The sequence below is a fragment of the Chionomys nivalis genome, chromosome 12, assembly GCF_950005125.1.
Source record: "Chionomys nivalis chromosome 12, mChiNiv1.1, whole genome shotgun sequence".
Lineage (NCBI taxonomy): Eukaryota > Metazoa > Chordata > Mammalia > Rodentia > Cricetidae > Chionomys > Chionomys nivalis.
This window is the reverse complement of record NC_080097.1, coordinates 69,355,572-69,371,829: the sequence shown is the minus strand read 5'-3', so window position 1 is coordinate 69,371,829 and position 16,258 is coordinate 69,355,572. Positions and strand designations below refer to the sequence as shown.

Sequence of the window (16,258 nt, the reverse complement as noted above, 5' to 3'; positions counted from 1 at the left end):
AGACCTGCACTTGAGCTGAGTGATGGGGGATGAGTTGTGGAGCTGTGGTCTTCTATGGTATTTTGTGAAAATAGTCAGAGATTTATGGCCATTAAACAACTTTGTAGCTGCCCCTCCTTGTTCTGAAGCTGCAGAATCTCCGCTCCGGTACTCTGCATCCCATTCCCTGTGTGTACCATGACGCTCATGCGTGTCCGCCCTGTGCTGTCATTGTACATGGGCATAGGAAGGACCTTGAATGTCACACTGTCGTTTTCTATGGGCACTGATAGACAGTCTCACCCTGCAAGTCTCTCCTAGAGTATGCTGGACTTTCACTGAGTCTTTTCCCATAAAATTCTCAAAACTTATCAGGATACACTGATGACATGACTGCTCTGTGGTATGGTTAAGGGGGAAGTTTGTCCTTTCTGTCAGTGACCAGGGAAATGGGTCTTTTTAGTGGCGGGGAATCTGCCTCACAAGGTCCTGAGAAATGCTGATTTTTGTTTAACTGCCCTGATTTGGGGAAATGGAGTTTCTTTTGGACTTGACACCTCTTGCATGATGGAAACTGCCTTCTGCAAATGTGTTAGCTCCTGCTAAACGTTACTGAGGTGATTTTTGAAAATGTTAGCGGCTCTCCATTTTGAACGGGTGAATAGTCAAGAGGCCTCCCTGTGCACTGGAGATCTTTAGCACGTCTCATGCAAGGCTGGGACAAACACCTCAAGTCTAGAAATCTGGAAAACATTTTGGTCATTACCGGATTTTTTTTGTCTTTTCTTTGGGTCATACTCAGTAGTTTTATGAGAAATACAAATGAGATTATATTTTTGGTCAAAAACACACCCAGAGATGACATTAATCTACATTATAAAAGAACTAGAAAATTACTCGGGCTTGATATTGATAGAAGATGACATGGGCTAGACATGGAAGTCTTTGTATTGTTAGATTTCATGTTTAGTTTTTAAAGATTTCAGAAGTGTGGAAAGGTTTAGACAATAAGAAAACACATAACCACGATTTAAAATCTGTCATTCCTAATATTTTAATGTATCTATGTCAAACCTATTCTTGATCAATAGAAATAACAACACATACTTTATCAGCTCCAGTCTAATTACCGTGCCCCTTGGCCAAGGCAAGGACTTTCATGAGTTTTATATGTATTGCTATAATGTTTAGATTTTTGTAAATACAGGAAATCAAATGGGCACATATGCAGGTATAACCATGCAATGTTTATCATTTGGCCACTTGGTTTTCACTCCACAGAAACTTTTGTCTTATCGGAGGTAAGATATTTAAATCAGGCTTATTGCTCTTGAATGCTAAGTATTAGTCTTTCATCAAAGTATATACTATTTCATTGACTCTTTCCTCATTGACAGTTATTTAAGTTGTTTCAAATTTTTCTGTTAGAAAAAAATGCACCAATAAAAATCCTCTCATGTTTCTATCTGTAGAGGTGTATGTGAAGTTTTCTCTAACTTATGGATTTTATAGTTTTATTCGTGTGTGTGCACGTGTGTGTGCACACGTGTGAGCAAGTGGACAGATGTGCACATGTGGAGGGCATAGGACAACCCAGGTATTATCCTCATGGATGCCATCCATCACTCCAAGTCACTCGAGCCAGCAACTCATTCCCCTTGGCAGGGGCGAGAGAACAACCTTCTTGCCCCTCTATGTGCCTTAGCACGAGGAAGCCTGGTGCTTCAATGGCTGGCAGAATCACATCCTGCTTTAGCTCCGGTGGCCTTTCAGCAAATTTGATGAAATTCTCTCTCAGTTATTGAATGTTTTGGTCTCCTCTTCTTGGAAAGCCCAGGCACTTCGTTTGCCAGTTGTCTTCAGTATGCATTTTTGTTGACTGGAGAATATTCTTTATGTATCTTGAGTACTGGTATTTTATTGTAGCCATGGCAAATATCCTCTAACAGGAGATAAAAGTAAAATGTGAAGCTACAAATCTCTGCCATCGGCACTTAGGAAAACTGGCAAGGAATCAAACGTGGGGGGAAACTTTACAGTCCCGTAGATTCAGACTTGTCCTGATTTCCTCATGCTTACTGTAGGCATTTCTTCTTACTACATATAAAACAAAACATTATGTAGATGTGTCCTACTTACTGTGCCTCTGTTGCCTCATACTCCAGTTTGTGTTGCCTCAAGTCCAAGGTGAGTTCTATATCCTTTGGCAGATAGTGTGCAAAGTGAAGGAATTTTCTTGTCTGTTTCTTTCATATGCTAACCTGGATTTTATGAATTGTGTTTCTGGGGCTAAGATATGGAGAACATGTGTGTGGATCACACTAAAAAGGCCCAGTAGTTTTCGTTCTGATAAAAGCCAAGCTGAAGAACATGTATTTGGAATCTTGATTTGTAGAGTCACCCAAAACATTGAGCTGTATAAATCCCACCAAAAAGCTAGTTTGCAAAATTGTTGTTTTCCTGGATTCTTTCCCATAAGTTAAGTTTATATTATATCACAAAATGGATGATGAACAGAAAAGTAATTAAGTGCTGGGCATTGAATGACAGCTACAGAACTCTTGTCCTCCATACAGCTGAAAACAAGTCTCAGTCTCTTTCAGCTCCAGAGCTCTGCTGTCTTGTACAGTCAGAGTATTTGCTGAAAGGCCGTGTGTCTTCCTGAACCTTCTAGGGGAAGCAGCTCATCCCGTTATCAACAGCCTAGATTCAAGTCTAAAAAATCCATAGCACAGCGACATGAAACTCCTGTTGGGGTGGGAAACCATATCTTTTTTCTTTCTTTCTAAACATGAACTGCAGCAGAAACACAGGTAAAAACAAGTCTGGGATATCTTGGAGGAAGTGTGCTGGACGTTCTTCATCCTGTAACTCTATCTGTCCTTCAGCAAGCACAGAAAGGCCTTTATGTTTAGAACATGGTTACTGTGTTTCAAGTGTCATGTTGGCCACCGTAGACCTCAAAGGCCAAGCAGAGAGACAACTAGCAAATGCAGGGTGTGGGTTTGAATTCAGCTTCTGTCTTGTCCACACACTTGCAGCATCTAAGTGTTCAGTGGGGTGGAGCGTAGCCAGCCTTTGAGAGCTCTGTCCTCTGTGGCGGTGGCTTTTACCTGGCTGCTTCCAGTATACTTGGGCCAAGCTTTAAACACCATGTATGTTCGTTATATTTGCCTTTTTGCTGGAGTGGACAAGTGTTCTCTCAGATCTGATCCCACCGAGGGACGGAGCTTCTAATTTTGCTCTGTTCAGACCTCTCTCTGTAAGTCTGCTCCGAAAGCTGCTTAATCAAACACCTCAAATGTCAGAAATGAAGTTTAAAGGGTTTCCGTGGCAAGCAGGTCTAATCTGCTGCTTAGCCCTGACTGCCGTACAGCAGGTAATCTCTTCGGAGAGAAGGCCCGCTTCTAGCAGGGTAAACACACCTCGGAGAATGGATTTCTTCTTCTGGAAAGAGAAATGAGGAATTAATGAAATTTACTTTTTCACCGAGCTTTTGGAAAGGTTGAAAGCCTAGGATTTCACTCCTAGCAGATGTTCTTTTTTGGATATTAAAAAAAAAGTTGCATTTGATTTAGAAATCTCAGTTAGGTATGATGGTGGAGCTTTCATCAAAGTCACCAAGCTCTTCAGAGGACATATCGGTCCTTGGTCCCAGTCCACGTGAGCTCTGAAGCTGTCATCATTTATTTCTAAGGCCATACAGTTCCGGAAAGGGTTAACACTGCAGGCACAGTTTCCCATAGGGTAACTAGCCACAGTTATTAGTTACAGTCAAAGAGTTCCTGATGTACAAATAGAAAAACAAAACAACACCATTTTATATGCCATTTTCTTTTGGTAATTTGAATGATCCCTCCGCCATAAATGAGAGCATTGAACTTCCTCACCAAGTATGGGGAAGCCCTGCCCCCTCCAAACATCTCCATCAGTGTCCAGTTCTGCTGTCATGAGGTGGCCCTCATGGAGGCTGTATCATAGAGTCCTGTTTTCTGTTAACCTTCTAGTTGCTGATGGCTCGTTAAGAACCATCACCATACTGAGTACCCACAGTTGAAAATTGAAAGTCCAACAAGCTACAAACCCAAACCTTTTCAACACTCACCCGATGTCACAAGTGGAAGCTTCTCCTGGCCCCACAGAACAAAATGCAGACACACAAAGTCTGTCACGTGGCATGCTTGCAGGCTCTGCGTGGAAGCTGTACAAAACAAATTAATGCCGTGTCCAAATTTGGGTCTCTTCCGCAGCGTACCTCATTATGTTTTCACACATATTCCAAACAGTGAAGTATGAGATAGTCTGTAATAAATACTGAATTTGTATTCCCAATTCAAACTCCAGAGGGATTTCTCCAGAGCTGATATTATACTTAGTCCACAGCACAAGATTGACTCATATATTCTGCTTTCTTCTGTCTCTGTGCCACCAAGTCCGCATAAGCCAGTCCTGATTCCTGCACCTAGCTGCCTCATCCACAGTAGGGCCATGAGAGTCTGCTTACAGCCAGCACTCACTTTCCCACAATTTCTGGGGGCAAGCCTGGAGCACACCTAGTCTTCAGTGCTTCCTGCCTTTTTCTGGGTTTTCCTCCTCTCCTTCCAGCTCTGTATATCAGTGGTGGCCACAGCCAGTCCACTATGTCAGAGCACCTCAGAATGCTGTGCCCTACTATCTCATGCTAACTAGAGCCCTATCTCAACAGGTAAAGGAAGGTCAAGCAGATCCCATTCTCTCCAAACTCAGATCCCAGGGAAATGATTTAGTACACAAGGATGTGACGCGGCATTTGGTGTTTCTTCAAGGTAACATTTGGCTTTTATCTTATAGGCTTCCAGTGGGGATGATGCTGCCACTCCAGAGGGACACCACCAGTACACACCCCTGCCTTCTGCATCCAGAGAGCTCACCAGTCACCGAGGTAGGAACTCAGCTTTCTGTTGATGTCAGTGATTGTAGCCTGCAGAACTGACTGTACAGAACTCTGGAGCTCTGTGATCCTTACTGTGCCCGTCCTTTGACAAAAAGCCCAGGGATTTTTAGGCTCTTGATGGGAAATCTGTACTAACAAGTCTAAAGATTTTAACCCAGATAAGCAAGGAGATTTAAACCCATGGTATAATTTTGGAACCCCCTGTTAAACAGAAAGATTATAGTATTTAACAATTACTTAGAAGACCATTCCCCACAGTAATAGGAATGGAGAGACGTGGGAACTGAGTAGTATTTGTTAAAATAACAATGTGTGGAAATGTAAGAGTTGAAATATGTAATTTCAAAGAGGGTGAACTCTAGATTACAGCTCAAGAAACTTCAGTTTGCCTGGCAGCTTCAGAAAGAACCTTGATTTCTGCTGGCTTTTCTGGTCCTGGAAACATAATTTGATTTGTTTGATTCTTCTAGTATTGGAATCCTTTTGCCATTTTGGAGATGTTAAGTTTCAAAAGCAAGCAGAATACTGACATAGAAATATCATTTGAAAAAGTCTTGTCCCTTAACCAGCTTCTGGGGCCAAGGAATATGGCACTGGCTGAGCAGGAATTACTGAGGGCAAGAGGAGGTCACGTGGTCTGATGTGTCTACTGTCATAGCCTCCCATGATCAGAGATCTCTGTTTCTTAACTGGGAATCTGTCTTTCAAAGTTAAATAAGGACAGGCTTAGAAGAGAGACACTGTGTACTTTAAACACTGCTTTCTCCAGTGCAAAAATCCCATTGATGTCACTGAATAAGTGCTCTCTTGGTCATCCCTGTTATACTACATGGATGGAGTAAAAGGCTACGGAGAAGCTTCAGAGGTGGTGAAATCTTATGTTCCATGTGACTGGGACATTAATAGTCTGCAAGAAGTGATTAAGAGAGTCTGTGACTTGGACTTGGCTTGACTGGCTGACCTATGGGCAGCGGCGGAATGCTCCTACATGTGACTTTTGACCTTGTTATAGTTCAGCTGTCATTTTCTTCAAGTGTCAGCTTTGTGAACATCAGTTTTGCTCACCCAGGTGTAATAGGTACCGGGATATTGCTATCCTGGGGAGATGAACAGGTCTCTGCAGTGGGTGCTTTCCTGAAGGTCTAGAACACTTCTCTTGGGACTCTTGGGCAGGAATGCCCATGGGAAGATGATATTGGGAGAGAGAGTAACAGAGTTAGCACTACTACAAGGAATAATGCAAATACTTTAAAAAATAGCTTAATTTTTCACCAGTGTATTGTTTTTTGATACCGTAGTAAGGATAATTCTACTGTATAGCCTACTGAGTAATTTGCATGGAAACTGCAGTCTCTAAGACCACCAAGTCTGCTTACAAAGACTTTAGCTGCCAATGTCATTTAGATTTCACAATAGGAGAATCTGATGAGATGACTGGTATTCCTCAAGAATGAGTCAAATATCGGCTGTTAATTTAGTAGTAAAATATAAGCCTTGGGGAATAAAGGAAGGTATGTTTTAAGCATATTGTGTGTATACAATGTACGTGTGTGTGTAGTATGTGTGTTGTGATGTTGGGGACCAAACCCAGGTGTCCTCTGTAAGGCAAGCATACTATTCATGAACTACATCTCCAGTCCAAGTTTTACTAACATTTGATATGTGCCAAAAATCACCAAGAATATAAAGCAGTACTCCTGGATAATTTCATAGCCTAAAAATTGGAAAAAATAGAAAATGTTATTTAAAGGGATCTAACAACCAATAGCCCAGTTTTACTGAAGAATAGCGCTATAGACTTAATGTACTTATTGCTTGGTCCCCTGGTCCTGGGCTCACAGGCTGGGTGTTGAAAACAGATTCTACATCATGTAACAGTGTCCTTTGGGTGCATGGTCACAAGGAGACAGAGAGAGACACAGAAGCTACTGAAGGCTGGCTGTGTTTTGGTATCTAACTAAGGAAATGGCCCAACCACTTTGCTCCATCTTGGCCTGAATTACACAATCACATGGTAAAGGCCATTGTTGCTTTGGTACCCTAAATGAAACTACTTAATGCTATGCTGTTTTTACATTTAAGGCTATCATTCTAAATTCTGATTGTATAAATCAGCAAAGCATTCAAATGCTAGTTATAAATTCCTCAGTGGAAATGACTTGTGAGCACCTGTGCCGAGGGCTTCCTTTCACGGTATGAAGGCAATCTATGTCACTCCTGTCAGAATCTTTCCAAATGTTTGATCAACAGTATCAGAGCTGGAACTTGAAAACAATTTTGATCCACCCAGTTCCCAATCTATTTTCCTTCCGCATCAACAACTACAAAAACTGGTGGCTAGGCACTCGTGTTCATGTGCAAATTGCTGTTTTCCTATGCCTATTCTATTTCCACTTGTCCTTTTCTGTAACTCCCAATGTCGAATTTGATGGGGCCAGAATCCTTGTCTCAAGCATGGTAGTGAAATGTGAAGAGAAAATGAGCCTAGACTGATGATCAGGAAGTGGTGGACTGGATTCTTCTGTTTGCTATTTCCTTGTATGTCATCTGTCATAAGTGTAGTCCCATGCAGAACTTCCTGATTCTGCCTGAAACTTCCTGTTTGATGTGTTGTGTCTTCTCTCTCTTGAGAGTCCCTAGCATATTTCTTTCCAGTGTCTAATGTAATTGTGAATCTTCTTCTTTCTGTGAGAGCCATCCTGTGTAAACGAACTTTCTTCCCTCCTTTCTGTCAAAGCCTCCTCAGTCCTTCAGTTACATAGTTAAATACCACAATTCCAGGGTGTGGGTGGGGCTTCTCCCATTCTACTGTCTACAATCCTGTTTGGTAAGTTTTCCGTAGATACCAATTTTTGTGGGGAGTAGAAAATACTGCACGTACTTTCTTGTATCTAGCATAGGGGTCTTAAAACTTACTGTATATTTTTTAGGGTTTGGATCAGTACCCTGAAATGCACATTGTGTTCTCTAGCCCATGAGAGTTGTGGATCCATTAAGTAGTGGGGCTTATTAGGAGGAAATCACATCATGGGGGGCATACCCACATGTCACAGTTCTTCCTCCTCCTCCCCCTTGCTTCTTGCTATAAGGTGAGGGCCTTCTTCATATGTGTATATCTGCTATGGCATGATGTAATGGTATGTGCTTTGTATCAGGTTCAGAAACAACAGGTCAGTCAAAGATGCACCAAGGTCCCCCAAACTGTAAGCCAAAATAATTGTGTCAGGTATCTGTTGTTACCATAATAGAAATTTTGATTCCTATAAGTAAAAATTGAGTCATAAAACTTAAGGGAAGAGTTAGTATCTTCCATAGCTCTGTGAGGTGGCAAGGGTGAGCACAGTCAATGTTCGAAGACCTGGCCTCGTTCACCTCCAGCATCAACCCCATTGTTTTCAAAAGAAAACAAGGATGGGAGACGTATCTGCAGACATATCTGCTGACTCATTGCCAGAGCCCATCTAGCCATCAAGCATAACTTCCAAGGGGATGATTATTTTATTATTATATTAAACAATAACATATTATTTAACATCGTATTTGTCAAACACTGATGTCTGAGTAGTAGAGAGGGAATGAGAGGAATTGAAGGGACTAACACAATTATTTTCTTGGAACGGATGCTCTCAAAGCAGGAGCTTCATTCTCAGAATGATCAGGTTCTGGAATACACAGGAGCATAGGATGCTCACCTCATATTTCTCCCAGAACACTTTCCAAGACGTCAGCATATTGCTGGAGGATGAAGGATGGACGTTTAGTTATATCCTTGGTCTCTGCTGATCTCTACTGGAAATCTAGATGTAGTGTCCTCATTGAGTACCATGTTATGAAGATTGTTGACACATTTGTTAGATAAAATCTCTTTGACTATGTTCTATGGACAGAAGACATCCCAGCATAACAGTCATTGCCGATCTATGTAGTAGCTATCAGAGGTAGAATCCACATGAATATAGAGTAGACCGTTGTGTCTTTGGGGGAGCCATTTCTGTTTAAATAAAAAAAACAATGTTAGTCTTAATCTGCTCTTACAACACATGGAAGTAAGTGGACATTGCCATTCTCATTAAACAGGGGTATGCCAGGAACTGCTCAAGGCTGACCAGAGTCACTGAGCAGCAAAGACACACAGACTATTCAAAGCTCTGTGCCTGTGATTCCAAAGTTACCCCGACTTTCATCCTTCCCATTGGATGGATGGGAACAAGGGTTAACTGTGACACTGTGTCAAAAGAAATGGGAGAGGTAGGACCTGGAAATAGCCAATGATAAGTGTTCCCAAACCACCATGAGACACCAGCAGGGAGGCTGGAGGCTCTAAAGGGCCCTAGGAAAGCTATGTAGGACATCAGGGGCACCTTGGAATCCTCTGCTGGAGTCCTCAGACTGAAGGGCCTGCACAGGTCAGTGACTCTGTGGTAACTGACTTGGAAGCAACCTCACACATTATGACTGTGTGCATTGCCCTGCCCTTCCTCATTTTGAGATTTCCAAATCCTACAACAGTGCCTCTTTGTGAATGGCCCCTAACCCAGACTGATCCACCGGAGGGGATTCTGGGAAGTGTAATTTCCAGGGAACTACAAATCCTGACAAGAGGATAGTGCAGATGGAACCAATAACCCAACCTAGCCAGGCTTACCCACTGCCACCTCATATCTCCCACAGCCGTGGCATTGAAGATGTCACTACCATTCTTCTGCATATACATTTTCTTTGAATTAACCAAAAGTTCCCTGAATGCCCCTCAATCATGTTTCTCTTTGATGCTTATCAGCCTTGCAAATTGCTGGAGTCACCTGTCACATTAAGCATCTGAATTTGAATATGCAGAAGAAAGAAAGCTAAGAGTAAGGAAATTTATTTGAGAACTTGCTTGAAGATTTGAAACCCTCCTACTTCCCTGGTTAACCGCGGTACCCACTGTTTTCATTGACATGGTTGCTGGTTGCACATCTTCCTTAACTTGGTGTTTGGTCTATTTATGCTTAGAATTAATTGCCAGGACCATCACAGCATGGTTTCCGTAGGGCATATCATAATTACTCATCACTTGCCATTTCCTAAATGGGGATTGCATTTCCTGCTTAGTAGCTGATCTTTCTATCTCCGGGAGCAGCTCAGAGGGTGCCATCCAAAAGAGAAAAGAACAGTGACTGTTTTTCATTTGTATTATTGTAACTGTTTTAAGCCCAAGATCTGAGAAGATAGATTTTCTGAGAAGCCATAAATACAGTGCTTTGCTTCTATTGATCAAATTAGCGAGTGAAATGAATACAGAACAAGTTAGAGGCGTGTTTGTGAAGAGGAAGAATCTGCAGAGACAGGTGTTTGGGGTTGGGCCATGTTGGCCAGGAAAACCTCATGGCAATACTCAGGGCTCAGAGAGGCTTGCTTGGTGATTAAGTTGCTCATTACAGTTTGGGAGGGCTGGGGATGTTGTAGGATTTGGAAGCAATCTCTCTGTTTTGGCCAGTAAGAGTTTTTTTATTTTTTTACTTTTCAACTTTGTTTTAATTTTTACCACATTTCTAGGTCAGCCCTCCAGAGATGGGAAAGACAGAGATGAACCCTACAAACAACAGGACAGACAGACAGTTTTGTTCAGTCTTGCTTCCAAGCTCCACCCCAGGCAGGTCTCTGTCCTGCTACCTTTTGGTCATCTTTACCCATTTGAAAAAATGAAATAAACCATTCAAGGTCCTGGCGACAGTTCCAGGTAGAGCCCACCTCAGCTCGACTGTGACTAAAGTGACGCACTTATTTGTGGACTATATCCTCTGACTGTTTCCTTAAGACAGCTACACATGAGATAATTATTTTCACCCCAAGTTGGCATTGGTGACTGATGTAGCAGAGCCTTTGGGTTCAATATTCAGCAGGTAACAACGAAAACAGCAGCAATAATGGTAATGAATTGGTACTTGTTTGCTAAAAGTTTATTAAAGCTGATAGATAAAAATGTATCCATAGAACACGTACTAAACCCTGAAAACCAAACAATGAGAGAGAAGAGGGAAACTCTCCCTGGTACAGTGACACGTTTAGCAGGAGGATTTGTGAAGGGAAAGTAAGGTCTTGACGTGTCTTTCAGACCCCTTGCCATTCCTGAGCCTTGGCTGCAAGGGGGGAAGTATATGTTGGTTTCTGATGGGGAACTATTATTAGCATTTTCTAATTATGTAAAATGATTTCATCTGATGACATTTTGAACAGAACCCATTACTTTTGACTCCTTTCTTTCATAATGCTTTTATGTGCATATTCTTGGTGGAATTCTCAGATGCCAGGTGAAGCTCAAGACTCCTTTATTTAGTGAAAGTGACTCGTGATTTGACAGTTGTAGCTGACAGGTTTATTTCATCTGTGTGGCAGTGGGAGTCTATTTTCTGTGTGTGTGCTCTGTTCCTACGTAAAAGGACTTTACTAAGTGCCGAATAAATTGTACTTTTCCTTTGATTCTAGACCTTGCCGGAATGGTTTAAAAACTGCAGTCTGGGTCATCAAATTTATCTCTCCGCTACTTTGCAGGGTCAATAGCTTCGCTGTGCACCAAGCTGGGCTGGGTGGATTGGAATGGAGGGTCGTGAAGATTAAAACTTCTGAGTGTATATAGATGGATGTGCAAATGTGTGCCGGCTGTCTGGGAGGGCGGCAGTGATGGAAGATCAAGCCAAGTGGAATCTGAAGACGGATGAATCTGCTAGACTGGCGTGGACTTTAGCCAGGAGCTTTAAGCAACCTCCTTCAAGCACATGAAATCCATAAGGGTCTGTTTCTGAGCCTTTTCTCCAAGAATGATTTTTCACTTGCAGTCCCATGGAGTTTTTCATTTCTGTTCTTTGGGCAAAATTGTGGTAAGCTCACAGACACAGACAAGCTACCAATCTGGTTCTTCTGCCCCTGAAGCAAAGCAAGGAGGGGGAAAACGAACTCCACTTCCCCTCCCCCAAACAGTATCCTTACCTCAGTAAACCGAAAGGTGAGAAAAGGTGACCCTTTCCCCCCCTCAAAAAACAAGCTAAACAAAATATGGTAGTAAACATGTCTCCTTGAAAAAAATACGGAGGTCCAGAATGCATGGGAATACATGGTATGAAAGAGTCCAAATGTGTTGGTGACTCTAGGACTGTGGCTGATTCTTTGAGGCTTTGTACTTACTTGTGAATGGATCTCATTGTATATAGCAGGCTGACCTTGACCCCATGATGCTCTTGCCTCAGCCTCCCCAGCATTCACCATCACAGGTGGGCTGATTCTTACCACCTTTATTGTAAAGAGGGACTGAGATGTGGTCAAATATGACCCCAAGGACAAGGATTCCTATGAGCAAAGGTCACTTCAGGAACTTCCCAGCACATGCTGGTTCCTGTGTACTGTTTCCAGTGCCTATGGTAGAATTTGAGAACTCTGAAATAAAGAATATCATCACTGTCTCGGAAGCATTTATGTCCAGATGTCAATTGAACAAGGCCTTCGCGCTGTATAACTTTACTTGGCAGTGCTTGACACAAGGCATATATTTGCCATGTATTCATAGGGAAGGTGGAGTCAGGGAAGAGGAGCACAAGCATGGCCATTTAGAAGATGTTGAACTTGAACTTTGAAGACCATACAGGGAAGCAGTAGGTGGAGGACAAAGAAAGGGTGTTCCAGAAGAAACATCGTGAAGAAGCAGAGGAGTAAAACTCGAGGCAACTGATGAGAGATGGGAATGCGGTTGCGAAATAGAAATTACCAGTGAAGTCCCTTCATATATGGTGACCTTAAATTGTGGCAAGTCTGGACCAAACTGAAGAAGCTTTATTTGTTTTACAACAGTGCTGTGTTTGTGAAAGGATTTCATTCTTTAGGCGAGGCTGACCTTAAACTCATGATCCTCAGCCTCCTTATACCTTGGATTGTTCCCCTCAGATTATAAGAGATGAGGTCAGATATGAGTCTCGAAAGGACAAGGATTCCTATGAGTACTGTAGCATGTCAAGACATTGCAAGCATAGGGACTTGGAGATCAGAGGTCCCTGGGGAGTGAAAATCAAGAGACTTTGCTCTGGATTTCGAAGCTGTTGATTTCCTGATACAGGCTATGAGTCGGTGTTACAAATAAGCAGGCTTCTAGCAAAGGTAATGTAGGTGACAACATGGCAGCCTGCTGGAACCAGAGCGCACTGCCAGTGGGGGAGAAGTGGGGACACGCAAAGGCAAACTTAGGGCTACCACGGCATCTCTGTTTGAGGTTGCCAATGGTCTTACTCAGCTGGGCTCAGCCATTAAAGGAAATAGCTTCTCCATCTCGTTTACTTTGTGATTCGGGCTTTGAGTCTGAAACATACAACTCTGCCTCAGTTAGGATAGGGTTGAAATGTCCCAGTGGATCTAGGCGTGGAGCTACTTGCAAGAGACACACGCGAAACCAGGAGATGAGAGTCTGTGGGTGCAGTGAAGAAGCCAGCCTGCCCTGTGGGAAGCTGTGGTCTGGTCCTGTTCCCCATCACTGGTCCTCCTCACAGGATTCTTCCCCGCCACTCAGGCATGCACTATAATCTGGCCTTTCAGTGGAAGATTGGGGGAGTTAATGTTCTGAAGCTCATGGCTACGGGAACGAACATACAGTAAGCAGGAGACCCAGCCACAAGAATTTGTTCACTCCATTGTTTGGCCTGCAGTTGAGTTAGTTACATTCTTTGGAAAGGGAAAACTGGCCAATGCATTTCATTGCTCGGTCAAGAGCATGTGCAAAAGAGTAGCGGGGAGTCAGTGCCTTTGGTCTAGACTGTGCTGCTGAAAGCTATGCCTGGGAGCTACAGTCCGGGTTCCAGATCCTTCGAACTCTGTTTCCTTGGGTCTTATATAAAACCTTACTTGTTGCCCCAGAATTTTCCCTTACATAGTGATTTTACAACCTTTTTTGGGGGCGAACAAATAAACATCTGGAATCGTGGTACATTTAATTAAAAAGTTTGCATTTGGCCAGTAACGGTAAAATCATGAAAAATGGACTGTCGGTAAGCCCAAGAAGGCCAAAGGATGACGTCGTTGGCCGCAATGGCTGCAATGGAGGGGCGAGAGCACCTGTTCTGTGCGGCCCTCTGTCCTCCAGTATCCCCATCTCGGCCATTAATATTTACTGCTCTGCTTTTTATTCATTCTAATGAAATTTTTCCTTTGGCTGGGCTGGTCAAAATAGAAGGTTGTTATTTTTCCAATAACCTTGGATTTGTCCGGCCGTGTGTGCTTTTTAAAGGGGGTGGTATTAGGAGTCGGCGGCTTTCCTTTCCCTTTCTCAGAATTCCACATGCTTCAGGTCACCGCTGAGGTCTATTTCTGTTTCTCCCATCAGTGTGTGGTGCACAGGTTTCCCGAGAGCTGGTCACAGGTGGATCTGGTCAAGGAGACAATAGAAATGTCGGAGCAGCCAGGAACTCTGCCTTCAGGAATCCTATAGTCTAATTGGACATAGAAACTATACTAGGAAGACAAAAGGCTGAGGAGGAAGGGGTGTGGAAAGGCAAATTATACCGAGTTTACTGAAGACATTGCAGGCATTTTGTTTGCAGTTCTGGAGCTGAACTAGACTGCCTTCTGTAACTTGGGTAAGTACTCCAGGGAGCTGAGTTAAAGAAGTAGGTTGTAAGGACACAGAAGGGCTGTGGAAAGCACAAGTAAGGACTCAATAGTCATTCCAAGTTGACTTTTGTTTGTGATGTGGAATAATAAAATATTTATATTAATAAAATATAAATAATAAAATAATATAATAAAATATTATATTAATGAATAATAGAAGAGTGGCAGACTGGTTAACACAATGCTGCCCCCGTGGCTCTTTTGGTGATGGTAAGGATTACAGTGGAAGAAAATGCATTACCATGCCCACTGATTGCATTATCTGGGCAGCAGTTCTCAACCCATGGGTCTCAACAATCATATCAGATTATGATTCATAACAGTAGCAAAATTGCAATTATGAAGTAGCAAAAAAATAATGTTATGGTTGGGGTAACTACAACATGAGGAACTGTATTAAAGTGTTGCAGTACTAGGAAGATTGAGAACCACTAGGTTAGGGGAAAAAAAGCAGTAACAGAAATAATGTTGTTCCCATCATTCCTGACTTCTGGAAAACTCTCAGAACATAGTTCCCTCTTAGAGTCAGCATGACGGACCTCATTTTGATTTTTAGCCTGTGCTATGGAGGCCCAATAAGGAGATTACTGCAAAATAATGGTTTTCTCTGGTGTTTATTTAATAGGAGTATTGAGATAGAAGGATTGGAAAGAAGCCTTTCATGAAGAGGAAGACCGAGTAGAAAACCTTTGGTGGTTTGAGGCCATGAAAGAGATGCTCTTCTGATTTCATTTCTGATCATAGCCTGGGCACAAGCAGGGAATGGGCACGCCTAGCAGGAGTTGGTTGCGGTTATTTTACTTTTCTGCCTAGTTTCTCTTCTTCAAGTGTGTCTAGGGTGAAGTCAAAGAGTTATGTTTGCATGGCAAGAGAAGGGCATTGAGCAATTTGGTTTTGCAAGAGTATCATTCAATATTTCTCTCACTTGAGTACTTACACCCAAGACGAAGTTATTGTAAGGCTAGCAGGCTTTCTTTTTGGCGAGAATGTGCAGGAGGCAGCCAGGGGCTAAAAGCAAGTGAAGTTCTTTTATGTTAGTCTCCAAGAAAGGAAAGGGCTATTGAACTCCCGTGTGATTTGGAGATGGGGACCCAGAAATCACTATTCCCTGAAGACTGGACCTGAAGGGTCTGCTCAATGCCTTTGAGGTAGCCTGAAGGACTTGAAATGATGCTTTCACAGCTTTCAAATCCTGATGGGGTTTGAGCAAGGATTCTCTTATGTCAAGGCTAGCTGTACTTTTTCATCAAATGAAAGCAGGGGTTTTCCTTTTGACCCCTCTTGACGTCTTGCAAGCACAGAGAGATTTAAAACCATCCTGGATCAAGGCGTCAGTTCCTGGCTTTTAGTAATTTATTATTCTTATGCATCTGCTTCCTTAAATACTCTCTGCAGAAGCATTAACATGAAAATAAAGAGTACAAGAACTTGGAATTTTCCATTCATCACTCCCTTAGTCTAGTAGGTCATAGTTCTGTCCACAGGGATAACATGCGAACTCTCTGCTGTTGCAAGGCAAGGCTCTCTCAACTCAATGGCAAAAGGAGTGAGGAGCCAGGAAAATAATGCAATGCTAATTCTCAGTACAGATTACCCCCGAGGTCCCTATATAAACTGTTGCTCCCCTTCTTCGATTCCCACCTTCCCCAAAGGAAAAAAATGGCCCGTGTTGTTAGGAAGGACATCTGCGGGAGAGCAATAAAACATCCCCTCCCT

At 42.6% G+C, this 16,258-nt stretch overlaps 1 protein-coding gene across 1 annotated transcript in view; it reads left to right on the top strand.

Moving 5' to 3' along the window:
• Lrmda (leucine rich melanocyte differentiation associated) overlaps positions 1–16,258 on the top strand; it is a 1,017,760-nt gene that overhangs the window by 812,903 nt on the left and 188,599 nt on the right. Inside the window, exon 6 of the mRNA XM_057786394.1 lies at positions 4,810–4,900. Coding sequence (XP_057642377.1) covers positions 4,810–4,900 — 91 coding nt within the window. The remainder of the gene's footprint in view (positions 1–4,809; positions 4,901–16,258) is intronic.